General features: G+C 48.5%; 1 protein-coding gene across 1 annotated transcript; it reads right to left on the minus strand.

Annotated features, from left to right (window-relative positions):
- Positions 1–2847: 2847 nt before the first annotated feature.
- Htr3a (5-hydroxytryptamine receptor 3A) lies at positions 2848–13972 on the minus strand. The gene is made up of 9 exons (XM_005069491.4): positions 13746–13972; positions 11378–11544; positions 10314–10358; positions 9259–9368; positions 7518–7687; positions 5103–5263; positions 4566–4776; positions 4265–4486; positions 2848–3633 (listed from the first exon to the last, which is right to left on the minus strand). The coding sequence occupies exons 1-9, from the start codon at positions 13810–13812 to the stop codon at positions 3335–3337; spliced, it is 1452 nt and encodes a 483-aa protein (XP_005069548.1). The 5' UTR covers positions 13813–13972; the 3' UTR covers positions 2848–3334.
- Positions 13973–15932: the final 1960 nt, after the last annotated feature.

Genomic DNA, 15932 nt, shown 5'->3' on the forward strand with positions numbered 1-15932 from the left:
CTCCCGGTCCCAGCGCTCCTGAAAGCCACCAGGTGTCCACTCTAGAGCACGCTTTGAGGTCATTGAGCACAGGTGGCCAACATCAGGAACAAAAGCCATTTCCTTCCTAGGAGCGCTCGAGAGGGGAGATGAAGAGGTGCGGGAGGGGCGTGGAGACCTGAAGCCTATCAAGCCAATCCCTTTGCCTAGGATAGGGTCAGAGGCAGTGGGGCCATGTAGACTAACGCAGGCCTGTAGAAGCTGGAGTGTGCTAAAGGCCTCGATTCCCCGCAGCTAACCATGAGCAGAACAGAAGGCTGGTTCTCTCCCTTCACTCTGTTATGCTCCTTTTTCCCTGGAGCCTGGGACTTTCCTTTGTGGGTCTGTCTGTGAGTCACTTGGAGAGTGTCTGTCTAACTTATCTTCCTACTTCAGACTACCCCCACCCTAGATGGGGATAGCTCTGGGATAGAAGCCATTATCTTCTGAGAGCCACCTTGGCCCCTCAAGCCAAGGACCTCTTAGGACCACCTTGCAGTTGAGGCAATGATGGGTGGGAGTAGGCAGGTCCTTATCTAGACCAAGATTGGCTGCTTATTCATATCTCTTGCCACTTGCCATGAATCTTCCTTTATTTACTCCTAAAGCTCATGTCAGTGACCCAAACCTGAATTTAGGGTCACTGTACCCGCTTATCTGTTTTATCTCAATATGGCTACATTGCATAAACCTCTCTGCCCATTAAACTTCACCACCCTCTCTCCACAGGATCTCACTGTCACTCGGGCTGACCTTGAACTCACAGTAATCCTTCTGCCTCAGTCTCACAAGTACAGATGTAGCCACCATTCCTGGTTTTACTTGTCTTTTTAGTTGTCACATTAGGGACTGGAGCCCCAGCCTAGCCTCTTTGAAATGCCTCAGTATGAACTTTAGTTATGAAAGGAAGGAGGTAGGCAAGTGACTGGAGGTGTCCCCAAACATGGTAAGGACTTCTTAGGGCATAGTCCAAGATTAACACTGATGAAGAGAAGTTGGTGCACTGATGACATTCTCCAGTGCTGGTCCTCAGTTTCCCATCCATGGGAAGTATGGCACAGATGCCAGATCAATGCTCCTATTGGATGTGGCCAGTGGACTGGAAGATGTTACATGCAGCAGCTCATTCCTGAGGTGGTTAATTGGCTGCCTCAGTACTGGGCTCTGTCGCCCCATTGATTACGAGTGAAGGGTGAGAAGGGGGAGATGGGGAATCAATAGGCTGATGAGTGTCTTACTAGCTCTCTGGTTGAACACTTTGTCAATAGCTACCCACTTAATGGCCAGTGGTGCATTGACTGTCCATCTTTCTATCCTGTGGCCTGGGACACGAGAACCTTCTGATAGTGAGTGACTAGGCCCAGAAGTCCTAGTAGGTAGGGCAGCTTTTGACTCTAAAACCAGGCTCCAGACAGGCATTGGTGGTGCACATCTTTAATCCCAGCACTCGGGAGGCAGAGGCGGTCGGATTTCTGTGAGTTCAAGGCCAGCCTGGTCTACAGAGCGAGTTCCAGGACAACCTCCAAAACAATACAGAGAAACCCTGTCTTGAAAAAACAAAAAAAAACAGGCCCCAAATGAGGAATTGCAGAGCCTATCCTAAACAAGGAGAAGGTCTCCACATCTTGCTCAGCCAAAGGCAACTCTGGGTCCTGTACTCTCCTGTTTGTTAACAGAGCCTGATTGCCACACAAACAAAAAAAAATAAAGGTGAAATTCTGAAGTCATATCAAAAGCCCATTTGTCTGGGGTAGAGATAGCGATGAACACCAGGTCACCTGAGGAGCTAGCAGCTAGAATTCAGGAGCTCTTTCTGTATGGCGTGGATTCTTGGACAAGAGGCAGCTAACAAAAGATAAACCAGGTAAGCCCTTCTTCAGCCTTGGGCTCTTTCACGTGTGACAAAACCCAAGGCCATAAATTTCTGCGCTCTGCTCAGCCTCCCAGGTGGTTTATGAACTGAAGTGGCAGAGTTTGGGGGTTTGAGAAGGTGTCATCCCCAGTGTTTGTATTGACTTTCTTATTGTTGGCTGCTTTGGAATAGCTTAAGAGGTAATAGCACTGTTTGGTCTCATCCCAGACATTTGTCGGTGGGTTCCTGTCCCTGTAGCCTGGCCATTCGTTGTCTAGTCCCTCCCTATCTTGCTCTCCTTTGAGTGTCAAGCAGCTCAAAAGAGGGAGAGGAATAAGATAGGAACAAGATAAAGTGTCAGAGGGAACTTCTTCTATACACTCTTGAGACTAAGACAGAATATTCCTTCCCCTAGATGCCTATTAGGTGCGTGGAGTGGAAGTTGGGGCCTTGCTTAGCTTGTCTTAAGCCCTGATGTCTAGGACAGGTGACCAGGAAAAGTTATGTCCAAGAGCATTATCCCAGGTCTGCCTCCCACCAAGCCCTGCTTCCTGGTTATGGCCACTAGACACTAGGTACTAAGAGCGCTCAGGGGAGATGCCTCAACCCAAGTCTTGCATTCAGCATCTCCTAAACACTAAGTTAGGGGTGCTGGCCGTGGTGCTGAAGTCTTATCTCCTTGGCGGCACTCTGTTGCAGAGCTTGCTCCCTAGAGACCATAAATCTAGAAGAGTTGGCCCACATGGATCCTTCCAGCATTTTCCCAATGGACTGCAGAAAGCCTTCCTCTCTTCACTTATTTGATAAATGGTCAGTCTTAACCTTCAAACTCATCCACCTCCTATTGTTTCATCATGATGGCTGTCATGTCACCCTCTAGTTCCTCCGTCCAGAAAGGATCTGTCAACTGAAACTACAGGTAATTCCACCATCCAGACTTTTCCCAAAGCTCAATACAAATGGTCATGAGCAGAGAACAAGATACCATTGTGCTTTATTATCCTCCTGCCCCTACTGGCTGATAAAGCTGAATGCTAGGGGGTGGCCACAGGTGACCTGAATAGGGAGCCCTTAGAGGATGGATAAAATGGATGCAGAAGTCCCAGGAACCTGTGCTAGAGAGCTAATTTTTCTTCAATCAAAAACCAAATCTTGTGGAAATGAGCAGTTACAAGGGCTTTAATCGAGGAAGTACCGGAAAGCAAACCCAGGCTTGATGTGTTGATAAGTAAAATTAGAGCATACTTGAACTAAGATATTATACTTTAAAGCTATGGTGGGGAAGTAGTGAATGAGTTGCAGAGGCAGAATGGGTCTTCAGCACTAAATTTCAGAGCCAAGGGTTCAGACACTGGTTTGGGATTGCTCAAACTATTTGGTGTTGGAAACAGAATGAAGGACCTAAGGGGAAATCCTCCATCCTTAGCCTAACTAGCCCTGCATAACCTTTTGGGTTGGGTTCACTCAAGAATAATGCCAAATGGACCAGAGCGTGATCAGGGTGATGCTGTAGGCCAGCACAGCCAGCAGGTAGATGCGGAATAGCAGCCTGTCCAGCACATATCCCACTTGCAGCCAGTCCCGAGCCACCTCCCGCATCTCATCTCGCTTCTCCAGGAAGTGCCGGATGGAAGATAGCTCTTGCAAAAGCCCACGTACAGCTAGCGAGGCCTCTCTAGGTGGTGGAGGAGGGCTACCTCTGCCCCTCGGGGTCTTCTCCAAGTCCTGGGGTTCCCCAACATGGCTGAAGTGGTTTCCCATGACTGAAAGAAGAGCAGAGCCTTGGTATGACAGGGAGGCCAGTGAGATACTCTGACGCTGAGGCAGAGAGGTAGGGCATGGAGGCCAGAAGTTGGGTGTCTTCCTCAGTTGCACTCTACCTTTCTCTCTCTTTTTTAAGGACAGTATGTCACTATGTAGTCCTGGATGGTCTGAAACTCACTACATAGCCTGCAATGGCATCAAACTCACAGAGCTCTACCTACGTATGTCTCCCAAGTGCTGGGATTCAAGGCATGCCCTCACCACCACACCCAGCTCCTCTGAGCTCTTCTCAGTCTATGGGGCTCAGCCTCTATGACTCTCACCTTTCATTCACCTAGACTGATGAGGGGTTTGAAAGAAAAGCAAAAGGTGGTACATGCCTTTAACCCTATCACTTCCAAAACAGGAAAGATCTCTGTGAAAGCTTGCCCAGATCAGCCAGGGCTGCATAGTAAGACCCCATCTTTTTAAAAAAGGGAAAAGGGAAACAAGGTTCCAGTCTGATTGATTTTTTTGGTTGAAGCATCCTCCTGCTTCTATCCTGCACTGAGCTCCCAGATCCTATCCTGTATCTCTGACATGTCAAAACCTCCAGACTCTATGTGTGAGACTGTCCCTATCCTCTCTCACCTGAGAAGTCATCAGTCTTGTTGGCTTGGAAGGTGGCTGGGGGCCTATGGGCTATGGGCTGCTCCCCTAGGCAGAGCAACCAGGCCATTTTCTGTAGGACCAGGTGCCTTAGCCAGGCTGGCACTGGCCGCTGAAGGTCCTGCTTGTGCACCAGCCGCACAATGAAGATGGTCTCAGCAAGGCTTATCACCAGCAAAGCCATGCACACCACAAAGTAGACACCTGAGCCAGAGAAAGAGAAACACTAAGGGTGGGGGCAGGTCCTCACCACAGTGAACACTTCCTTGGGGGAAGGCCTTACCGATGAGGGGAGTGCCGATGGCTGTTGCTGGCAGTGTATCTGACACAATGATGAGAAAGACCGAGTATCCCAGAAGGAGCGTGATCTTGAAAGAGACTCTCTCGCCGCTGTCCGGGGGCAAGCAAAAGCCCACAATGTCTACGACCATGAGGAAGATACTGGGCAGCAAGAGACTGACTGCGTAGAATAAAGGCCGCCGGCGGATGACCACCTGGGACCAGGACAGAAGCTTAGCAGGTGATTGGGCAGACAGGAACCTAGGAACCACTATCCCCTACCCACCCCACTCTTCTTATAGAACATCTAGCATGGATTTCTTGGGGAAGGAGAGTAACGGACCCATGTCCTTCCTCCGGCCCCAGGCTTGTGCCTGTTGAGTATAAACACAGGGTGCTTCCATTGCATTCCCATGGCCCCTGCTGAAGTTGCACGGAATGTGTGTGGACCTGGAGTTGGCACAAGGGCTACATGTCCTTCCCGGTTTACCTCCTTACATTACACCACCCCCAGTGTGGAGGTCTAGCCACACCCACTCACATAGAACTTCATTTCTGCATAGCTGTAACTGGTTTTCATACTGAACTCCTGAAACTGGGTGAGCACTCCCAGTAGCTCCCACTCGCCCTGATTCATGAAGACGCTCTTGTCCGACCTCACTTCTTCTGGTGATCGCCACAGGGAGATGTTGATGTCCTGGACTGAGAAGAGACAAAGGCAAAAAGAAGAAAAAAGAAAAAGAAAAAGAAAAGAAAAAAAAGGCTTTGGACTCTCAAGTATAGAGCCAGAGCCTCCAAGCATAACAAGGTGATGCATATGATGGACAGCACCCAAGGAACCTTCTTGTCAGATCTCTAAACCCCAGACCTCTGCCCTTAACCTTCAGCCCTGGTTTCCCCAGCTGTATAGAAATGAAGTTCTATGTGAGTGGGCATGGCTGTGACTGCAGGAGATTCAAAAAGTGAGGCGATAGAACACATTTTGTCTATCTCACAAGCCTATAGTGAGGGGACAGTGCAAAAAACCGCAGGAAGCATTCATTAGGAAGCTTTATGTCTCTGTATCACTTACTTACTTACACACACACACACACACACACACACCTTCCAAACAGCCTTCTGTGTTTTTTTGTTAGAACTTCTCATCTAGGAAATGAATTAAACATTTTTTACCCTGTCTTCACAGAACTACCTGTCTTTGAATAAGAATCAGGAAAATAAGATAAATCCTAAATTAGTCCATATCACAGATATCTCTGTCCCTCTCTTTCTTTCTCTTTCTCTCTCTCCATATATATGTATATATGTACTATATATAATATACATATAAAGGAAATTATCTAAATGCTCATCAGTGAGGAAAATACTTAATAAACAATGATACACCTAGATGAGTCTATTGAAGATAAAATTTATGAGGAAGATCTCATACACACTAACTTTGAAAAAGGTCAGGGATTCACTGTTGATACAAAGAATCAAGTAGCACTGTATGACAGTATATGCAATATGTGCTCTCCATACATAGCTCATGTGTGTGTGCATGCACACACATGTGGGTGGAAATGCATAGAGAAGTACATGGAAGACTATCACGTCATGTTGTATTTAAAAACAATTTTTATATGTATGAGCGTTTTGCCTGCATGGATGTTTATGTACTGTATGTGTGCAATGCCTGTGGAGGCCAGAGGAGGGCATTGGATTCCCTGGAACTGGAGTTACAGTTATGAGCTATCTTGTGTGTGCTGAGAACAGAACCTGGGTCCTCTGGCAGGGCAACAAGTGCTCTTAACTGCTGAGTCATCTTTCTAGCCCCCATAATTGAAGTTTAATGTAATGAATACATCAGAACAGGACAGATTGTCTTCCTATAATGCCTTCTCTAGTCCTCCACTGAATATCTGGCACTTAAATGCTCAGTAAAAATTCTCAGGGCCAGACACTGTACTAGAGAGTCTAATAGTAGACCAGAAACCATGTTCCCACTCCTCTGAAATTATACCCATGAGAAAATTAGACATGGACTGAACAAGTGTCGTCAAGCGATGAAGTTAGTAAGAAAAACCAGGCTTTTTTTTTAAACTGCACAAGAGATAGCTAGTCTGGGGGGCTCTGGGAAGTCCTCCCAGGAGCTGGTGATCCATGGGGGATAATCAGGTGAGTGGAGGGGTTGAGAGTAGGAGAAGGAAGAGGGGTAGGTCACTGGGGGAGAGAACAGCCTGTGATAAAGAGAACGGACAGAACCTCCGGGCCTCCAGAGGAAGGCAGCTGGGCTGGCACACACCAGATGAAGCTGGTGTGGTACACTGTGGGCAGGACCAGGTCGAGGATTTGGATTGGGTCCCAGGACTGCTGGGAAACCATTGAGGAGTTTAATGATATGATCAGATTTGCATTTTAATAAGAGCTCACTGGCTGCTGTGGGAGCAGGAGCCACAGTGGGGGTGGCGCATGGGGAAAACCAGGGCAGGAAGGGAACAAGGACACCTGGGCAGGAGGGGACGGCTTAACTCAGGGGTGAAGAGGAGTGGGTGGGTCTGAGATACACTTCCTGACAGACCCTTTTTGAGACACTGAGTAAGAGTTGTCCCTTGCAGAGTACCTAGGAGCCCAGTCACACTGTCCCATTACTCCCTGTAGCAACTAGCGGAGGCAGTGAGAATATTGGCTCCAACAGGAGGAATAGGAACCAGAGACTCACTGGCGTTAAAAAGACAAGTGGCAGGATCTATTGCTCAGTGGTGGGGTACTTGCCTAGCTCAGGCAAGGTCTTAGGTCAGATCCCCAGAATCAGGAAGGAACAAGATACATGAAAGATATGTCAGAAGGGAAGAGAGGAGGGAGAAGATAAGTAGTGTCTTGATTAATGGAGGCTGTTATCATAGAGAGTGTTCCTGGCCCCAAGTGCCCGGGAACCCCAACCTCTGCCCCACCCACAAGCCCACATACTCACTGGAATGCAGCCAGCTGGTAAAGGTCAGAGAGCAGTTCTGCACATCGAAGGGGAAGTTATAGATGTCAAGGCTACAGGCGGTCACCACCTGAAGGGGCTTGTAGTTTTGGACTTCACCTCGATGACGCACATACACATAGGGGATGTTCGGAGACTTCCCCACGTCCACACTGGAAAGGGAAGAGGAATTGGTTTGTGGGCACAGAGAGGCTAAAGATCTTTTGGGTAGCCTAATAGGAAAAGAAATTCAGGGAAGGATCTAGACAGCAAGATAATCCAGACATTTTGTCTGGCCTTAACTTTCCAGTGTTATCAATCTTAGCTTCCTGACCCACTATTATTGAAGCTGTGCTCCAAACAGTAAAGGGTGTTTCTCTTTGACTCCCCTAACAACCTAGCTCTCAAAGGCAGAGAAGGAATCCATGATTCTATAAGCCACTGGCTGTAGGGAGCTAGTCTAGCTGTCTCCAGGCTGTCACGCCCACAGAATAGAGCTGGCATCCAGAGTAGCCAATGATTGATAGGAAAGAAGAATCCTGTTCAATCCTGACTCTGATTTTGCTTTGATTTTCATTTCTAGAAGTGCCCATAATGGGAGCAGTCATCTCAGGAGGGAAGAGAACAGAGATCATGAATAAGAATAGGGGGCCTAGGAAAATCCAACAAGAATTCAGCACATTCTCCTGACTGAGCCTGGACCCCAAGGCCTGAGGTAAGCCAAGCCCAGGGTCCCTGCCTGTATCCTTCTGTGGGGTTGTCTGAAAGGTAAGAAGCTAAAATACAGGTGGAATACTTGCCACCTGTGCCGTTTGGGCATTCAAAGGTGGAGTCAAATTCAATGGCCTTCTTTAGGAAAATGCCATGGAGTTGGACAATGCAGTTGATACTACATGAATCCCTCCGCACCTCCCCTTAGTATTAGTTTTGTTTTTTTTTACGATAAGGTCTCATGTAGTCCAGGCCTTGAACTTTCCATGTAGTCAGAAATGGCCTTGAACTTCTAATAATCTTGCCTCCATGTCCCAAGGGCTGGGATTGTAGGCCTGTGCCACCACATTGGGTTCATTTGATACTAGGCATGGAACCCAGGCACTTTGCATGCTAGCCAGATACTCTACCAATTGAGTCACAGCCCCAGCCTACTTTCCCCCTTCTATCCATATTTTCCCCACGTATCTTCCTTGCCTTTGAACTCAGATGTCCAGTTGGTGGACCCTGGATGAACCTGCAGGATGGGGAGAAAGTCAGCTGGCTGAAGGCATTGGGATGGTGTTGGGCTGCTGGGAACAAAAGCTAATGGGACCCACTTCATCCTGGAGGTGCCAATTGTGGCCTGTTCAGCAAATGTGTGGCTTGGGAGGTTTGAACATGTTCCTTGGCTCCCAATCTCTTTTGTGTCCAGGAGCACTGGCTGCCATCGGTGTTTCACTCCTTTCCAAAAAACTGTAACGGTCCCCTCTGACAAATGCAGCTGTCTCCATTAAGTTATTAGAACTCAGTGTGACATCGCTTGCTGGCTTCTGTTCCTATGGTAGAGGCCCCTGCACTAAGAAGATAAAGTTGTAGCATCCAGTACAGAAAGAAAGGGATGGATAAAGGAGGACTTGAGCAAATGCCAACTTGACCCACAGCCTGCAAGCCTGGCTGGGCAGTTTGGAGGCTGCAAAGAGGAAATTGTCACCATGCCTGGCTTCACTAACCCCATCCTCCTGGCCTCCTAGACTCTGATGAAAGTACTCACAACTCATTGATGAGAATGTCAGGGACCCAGATGCTGTCTGTGGGGATGGACAATTTGGTGATGTTGTCAAAGTCCTCAGGAGTCCACTGCAGAAACTCATCAGTCCAGAACTGTGGGAGAAGCAGAAACAGCCATAGGCAGTACCCTTCCTCTTTGGTGAGGGTCATCTGCAAATCAGACAGATCTGTGCCTCTTCTGCTCAGGAAGTAGGTGGCCATCTTTCAGGGGGAAAGCTGGGCACTGACCCACATCACTCACTGGTTGCTGAGAGACCCTGCCTCTACAGCTCTCTATCATCTGCATGTATAACATCACAGACTGCTGCAGCCTCTTCTGGGGAAGCACGTAGCCTGTTCTTGTTTGGCTCCTTGCCCATGAGACAGGGTGTGTTTTGAATTAAGGGGTCCTTCGGTGAGACAGAAATGGAGCTGTCTGATAGGAATCAACATTCCTCTACTATATTCTCTGTCCCGTTTGGGTGTCATGGTGACAGAGCATGGCTATGACCATGGGGATGGATTCCACAGAGCCCTGTGGTTGCCTCTGGGGTGAGGCCTCTCTGGTTTACCTCCCTATCCAGACCTCAGTCAAGACCTGAGACATCTGTATACCAGTGTGATATACACCTGTCAAAACTGAACACGTGGCACCAGGGCAGAGTCCTAGGGGTTAAGTGGATGGCTTCTTCCTGTCTCTATCTCTCAATTTGGTTGTTGTCCAACTTAGTGTAGAAGAACTTCCTAGAAGTTGGAGCTGTTTACATGAAAGTGAAGTGAGGTCATGGATTGTCCTCTCTCCGGGGTTAGTCAGTCAGCACTTGTCTGGGAAGCTTCAAAGAATCTGAGAAAGCAGGAGTGGGGGCTGGGAGGATGTCCCTCACCCATTTGGGCCTGTCCCTGAGAGGGGGACATTTCAGACTCTTAGATCTTATATCCGTCTACCATGCCTCTGAACCTCCACATGGCCAGTGAGATTCCTGACTCCTTGAGAGGGGGACATCCTTCCTGGCAGAGACTTCTCCTCGGTAGCAGGGTAGTGAGAGGCGGTCTGCTCACCTGCCGGTACCAGATGTAGGTGGTCAGTACTTGGTTCTTCTCATCCTAGGAAAGGAAAGGGAGCTGACAGGTGGTCCCACACACACCACCTAACAGGAGCTGGTCTTCTGGGAAGGCAGGAGGAGGGAAGGGATTAGGGGAGGGGATGAACTGTGCTGGGTGGCCAGGAGAAGTTTCTCTGCTAAGATACAGCTAGAATAAAATGCAATGGTTTCTTTTAAAGTATGAAGATACATAGTGTGGTGTGGTGGTACATGCCTACAATCCAATACCCAGAGGGCTGAGGCAGGCATATTGGACTGGACTTGAGGCCAGTCTGGGAATATGGTAAAACGTTCTCTCGATAAAACAGGGGGAAAACCCTAAAGATAAGTAAATTATGTGTGTTTTCTGTTGCCATTGTTTATCATATTTATATAGCATATATAATGTATATATGACCTGCTGTGTTGTGAAATTAAGAAACTCAAAACTACAGAATAAAATGGTGGTTACCTTCCTCTCTTCCATCTAACTACAGGTCTCCCTTTTTGAAGCAGCACACCAAGCTGCCGTTAGCTATTCTCTCCAGAGATGTTCTAAATTTTGTGATTCCCTCCTGTATGGGCGAGGTGTCATGTGACCCAAGTAGCCTGTGACATCGGTTCCCACCTCCCCATTGCAAGGCACAGAGCCAACAGCTCTTCAATGGCCTTTTTGTCCATCTCCATGCAATGCTTGGCCTCACGTGCTGAAGAGGCAGTTATTGATTAGTTAATTGATCTTTAGTTGACATTTTATCTACTATTACCATTTAGTGACACCTGCCATCCAAGGACCTGTATAAGGCACTAACTAAGGGTGTAGAGATGATATGGGGAGACAGTTTCCATCATGTAGGAGGAGACCACATCTAGGGTTTGTGGTTTGGGCAGCTGTGCAGATGCAACTTCAGTCTATCCTCAGCCATGATGCCAGGCCACAGGCACTAGGGTTCTTGATGCCCACTGTACTGCCCAGGAGGTGATCTGACCTCACATGACTTCTCTGACCACCTCCCCCGAAACAGATTGAGGGCAGCTCACCACACTGAGGATGGCATACATGATGACATCGATGGAGACTGTAGTAGGCTTCCTCCAGTCCCGCACAGGCCGCACCCCCTTCCTGTAGTTGGCCAGGAGGTGATCCGACAGCCTGAGCAGAGCAGGCCTGGTGGTGTTGTGGGCCTGCGTGGCTGCCCTCTGGCTGGCTGGGAAGGAGAACAGTTTAACATGGGAGTCAGAGCCCTGGTGCTCTTGACCCATCTTAGAATCTGTTTAAGAATTTCATCCTCTGGGCGGTTGAAATGGCTCAGTGACTAAAGACACCTGCCACCAAGCCTCATGACCTGAGAGAACGGACTTCTGCAAGTTATCCTCTGACTTCCACATACGCAGCAAGGCATATGTGTGACTACATACACACATAATAATAATGATGATGACGATAATCATTATTATTATAAATGTAATTTTAAAAAGAAGAAGCAACTCTAGCACCGGGCCCCCGCCCTATTCTGGGGATTTTGAGTATTCTTCGGTTTCCCTCTGGAAAACAGAAAGCGAGCATGACATGTGAAAGCCCCGCTTTCATCGGCAGCACATTACTATAATTGGAATGATACGGAGGTTATGGAGGACCCTGCGCAAGGATGACATGCAAACTCGTGAACAGTCCATAGTCCATTAAACAAAATGAAAGTCAGCGTACATGGGGTGGGGAGGGCGCAGCCCAGAGGGTCAGGGCCCAGGCATCAAGAAGGTGGCATTGTAGAGTGGAATGGTCCTTAGCATACCAGAAGCCGCAAGGCTGGTTACTACTAAATAATACTATGTCCTCATATCCTGCCTTCAAGTTTGTCACCAGACAACAAGGCATTCCTGCATAAGCTTCCCTCCTGTCTGGAGGGACAGAGGCAAGCAAAGTGGAAGGGACTATTTTTTTTTTTTTTTTTTGGTTTTTACGAGACAGGGTTTCTCTGTATTGTTTCGGAGGCTATCGGTCCAGCCCGGCCTCGAACTCACAGAGATCCGCCTGCCTCTGCCTCCCGAGTGCTGGGATTAAAGGCGTGCGCCACCACCGCCCGGCGGAAGGGACTATTTTTAAGTTTGATTCATTTTGTTTTGCTTTTCAGGCAGTATCTCAGGTAGCTGAGGTTTGCCTAGAACTTGCCATGTGGCCAACGATGACCTTGAACTTCTGATCCTCCTGCCTCCACTTTGCAAATTCTTGGATTACAGATTTATACCTCCATTCCTGGTTTATGCAGTGCTGGGGATTGGAGCCAGGGCTGTGTGCATGCATGCTATGCTAGGCAAGCCTCTACCAACAGAGCAATAGCCTCAGACTCAAGAGACTTTTTTTTACTCTTCTTTGGAGTAATGGAATGTTATCTGCACAAGTCTTCCATTTCAGTCTCAGGACAGCCTGCCTGAGGAGCTAGCAAGACAGACCACTATACAGACACGAATCCCCAAGGCTCAGAAGGGTAAATAGCATACACTGTTAGCCAAGAAACTGAGATTCAGACCAGATACCCAAGATTCTGAGAGGCTTGTAGGGGTAATGCAGCCAGGCCTCAGAACAAGGTCAGCTGAGAGGACAGAGCAACCAGGGAAAGGTCACCCAAAGCACCTACTGCGTACAGCTTGCTTGGGTTCATCTACCCTGCTTCTCCCAATGGCAGCTTGCAGAAAAGAGCATCCTATTCCTTGCCTTCACATGAGTCCCACCCCTTCCTGGGTGGCATCCTTCTCATTGTCCCCCAAGGTGCTGGAACACAGCTGTGTAGAAGGAGCCTGCTTGTGGGGCTGCATGTGTGCAATAGAAGGAACTAGGAACCATGTGGCTGAACACCCTGTTTCTGAGGCAGACAGGAGAGGACTGGACAGGAAGGGCAGGGAAGTTTGATGTTACTGAAGCCTTGGAGGAGCCTAGGGGAGGAGGAAGCCCAGAGGTCTCAAGCAACAAAACCAGCAAAAGCAAGAAAAAGTTACTCAAGTGGTCCTGGTACCCACTCTGCTGCCGGCAAGCTATGTGGCCGTGCGTGAATTGTTCTCCCGCTCTGAACTGTGACTATTAGAAAAAAAAGTGGACAAGGAATGAGCTCACAGGTCTGCAGCGGCTCTCATTTGATAAGCTGAAGGAGAACGGGAACTATCTCTCAGCACCTACATGTGTATGTCTTACAGACAGACAACCACTCTATTCCTTTCTCAGCAGAGGACTCTCTTGGGCTCAACTTCTCAGTCCACCTAATTTGAACTTAGAATGCTCTCTCATTCGACTGCAGTGACACAGCCGGCCTTCCTTTGGCCCTCTTGTGGCTCCAGGCTCTCCTCCCTTCAACCCTTTGAGACCTAAGGCCTTCCTCCACCCGTTTACTATTCCCCTCCCCACCAAACTCCTTACCTTCTGCCTGGGCCAGAAGCATGGAAAGGAACAGGGCCAGCGGCACCTGCGGCACGCAGAGCTGCATGGCAAACTTCCCAAGCGTGGGAGGGCCTCGCTTCGGAGCAGCCACTCAGAGTGAGTCCCCCTGACTGCCAGCCTGCACACCCTCTGCCAACCTCATGTCCCAGGCAGTCTGCTTTTCCAACTGCTGTCTGCACCTTGTGAGGCTGCAGCCTGGCACTCCCGGGCCACCAGAGTTGGGGAGCCGCCAAGTTTTCTAGCGTGCAGCTTTTCAGCTGGATCAGGTTTCAGGGCAGGAGGAAGGGGAGGGGAGTCTGCAAGCTGATGGCAGGAGAGGGAGCTCATCCCACCCCTTCAAGTAGGTGGCTTGGCCACATCTTGGCCAGCAAATGTTTTGGGGAAAGGGCGGACAAGGTCTGTGGAACAAAGGTGCAAACTGACGGCAGTGGGAATGTACACTGGGCTGTCACAGTCACTAGTGTCCCTTCACAAGTATAGCAAAGGAAAGGCCAGGAGCTGGCTTAAGCAGGGGCTGCGGGATGTATACTTTGGCTCCCCCAAGGTGACATATGCCCCTAATGAAGCAGGGGCATTGTCTGCAGACAGAGAGGAGAGCATGGGGGGGGTCAGTAAAGGTCTGCTCCTTCATCCTCATTCAATTAAATTTTTAAAAATTTCATCTTGCTTTGTTTTGCTTTGTTTTTCAAGTCAGGGTCTCATGCAGCCCAGGCTGTCTTTGAATTCACTAGGGAGCTGAGAATAGCTTTGGACTTCTAACCCTCCTGAGAGACTTCACCTCTCAAGAACTAGGATTGCTTAAAGGCAGGTGCCACCAAGAACTGAAGAAAACTAAATACATTTCATATGTCTCTGTCTGATTTTCTGAGCTTTAACAAACACCATTGAATGTATGAGGAGGAATGGATGAGGTGGGGTGGATGGGAGGTGGGGGCACAGGAGGAGAAGAGGGAGGGGAAACCGTGGTTGGTATGTAAAATAAATAAAAATTTAATACCAGGAAAACCAAAAGAAATATACCGCCTTTTGTGATTACATTCTTATCATAAGTTGGGGGACACGGTTTTGGGTGTGGTGCTTGCATGGTATGCACAAGCTTACTCCAATCCATAATGCCACTCAGGCAAAGATTTGCCATGGGTCAAGGTGGTGCTCACTGTAATTCCAGGGAGGCAGAGGCGGGAGGATCCAAAGTTTCAGGCCACTCTGAGCTACAGAGCTGGTTCAAGAGTGTTTTGGGTACCTGAGACCCTGCCTCAAGAGACAGACAAAAATAAATTAAAAGTTAAATAAGCGAAGGACCAAGTACTGGGAGTCATGTATGTAACCTCAGCACATGGGGTGTGTGTGGGGGGGGGGGGGGGTGAGACAGTGTCAGGCTGCACATAGAGCATGACCTCTCTCCTCTCTCTCTCTCTGTCTCTCTCTCTGTCTCTGTCTCTGTCTCTCTGTCTCTGTCTCTGTCTCTCCTCTCCTCTCCTCTCTCCCCCCCCTCTCATCCCCTCTCATATACACAGAGTTAAAAAATAGTAACATACATATATATATTTTGAAGTTTTATTTTACTTTTAATCATTATGTATATGGGGGTAGTGTGGGGGTGGGTGGGTATGTATGTCTGTGAGTACAGGTGACCTTACAGTCCAGCAGAGGATGTTGGGTCCCCTTGAGCTAGAGTTACAGGCAGTTGCAGGCTGCCTGTCATAGGTGCTAGGAACTGAACTTGGGTCCTCTGCAGGAGCAATATATGCTTTTAACCTCTGAGCCATTTCTCCAGTCTTGCAAAAAAATTAATGTCATGTGTATTTTTATGCATTTTTGTTAGTTATAATAAATGTATGTACTATTAATTATAGGAAATCATGGAGAACAATTGCAAGCATCCAAAGGCTTACTGTCCCAGAGAGAGTCACTGTTAATACTGTGGTGCATGTTCCTCTGTGAGTTCTTTCCATCAAGTGTATAGTTAGGAAGATAGGAGGGTGGAAGGATACTTTGGTAGTTAAGAGCACTGGCTGCTCTTCCAGAGGTCCTAGGTTCAATTCCCAGCACCCACATGGCAGCTCACAGCTGTCTGTAACTCCATCTCCAGAGGATCTGATGCCTCTTCCAACCTCCTTAGGCTCCTGCATGCTTGTGGTCCAGGGATACACTCAAGCACACGCA

This window comes from Mesocricetus auratus, unplaced genomic scaffold (assembly GCF_017639785.1).
Source record: "Mesocricetus auratus isolate SY011 unplaced genomic scaffold, BCM_Maur_2.0 Super-Scaffold_100022, whole genome shotgun sequence".
NCBI lineage: Eukaryota > Metazoa > Chordata > Mammalia > Rodentia > Cricetidae > Mesocricetus > Mesocricetus auratus.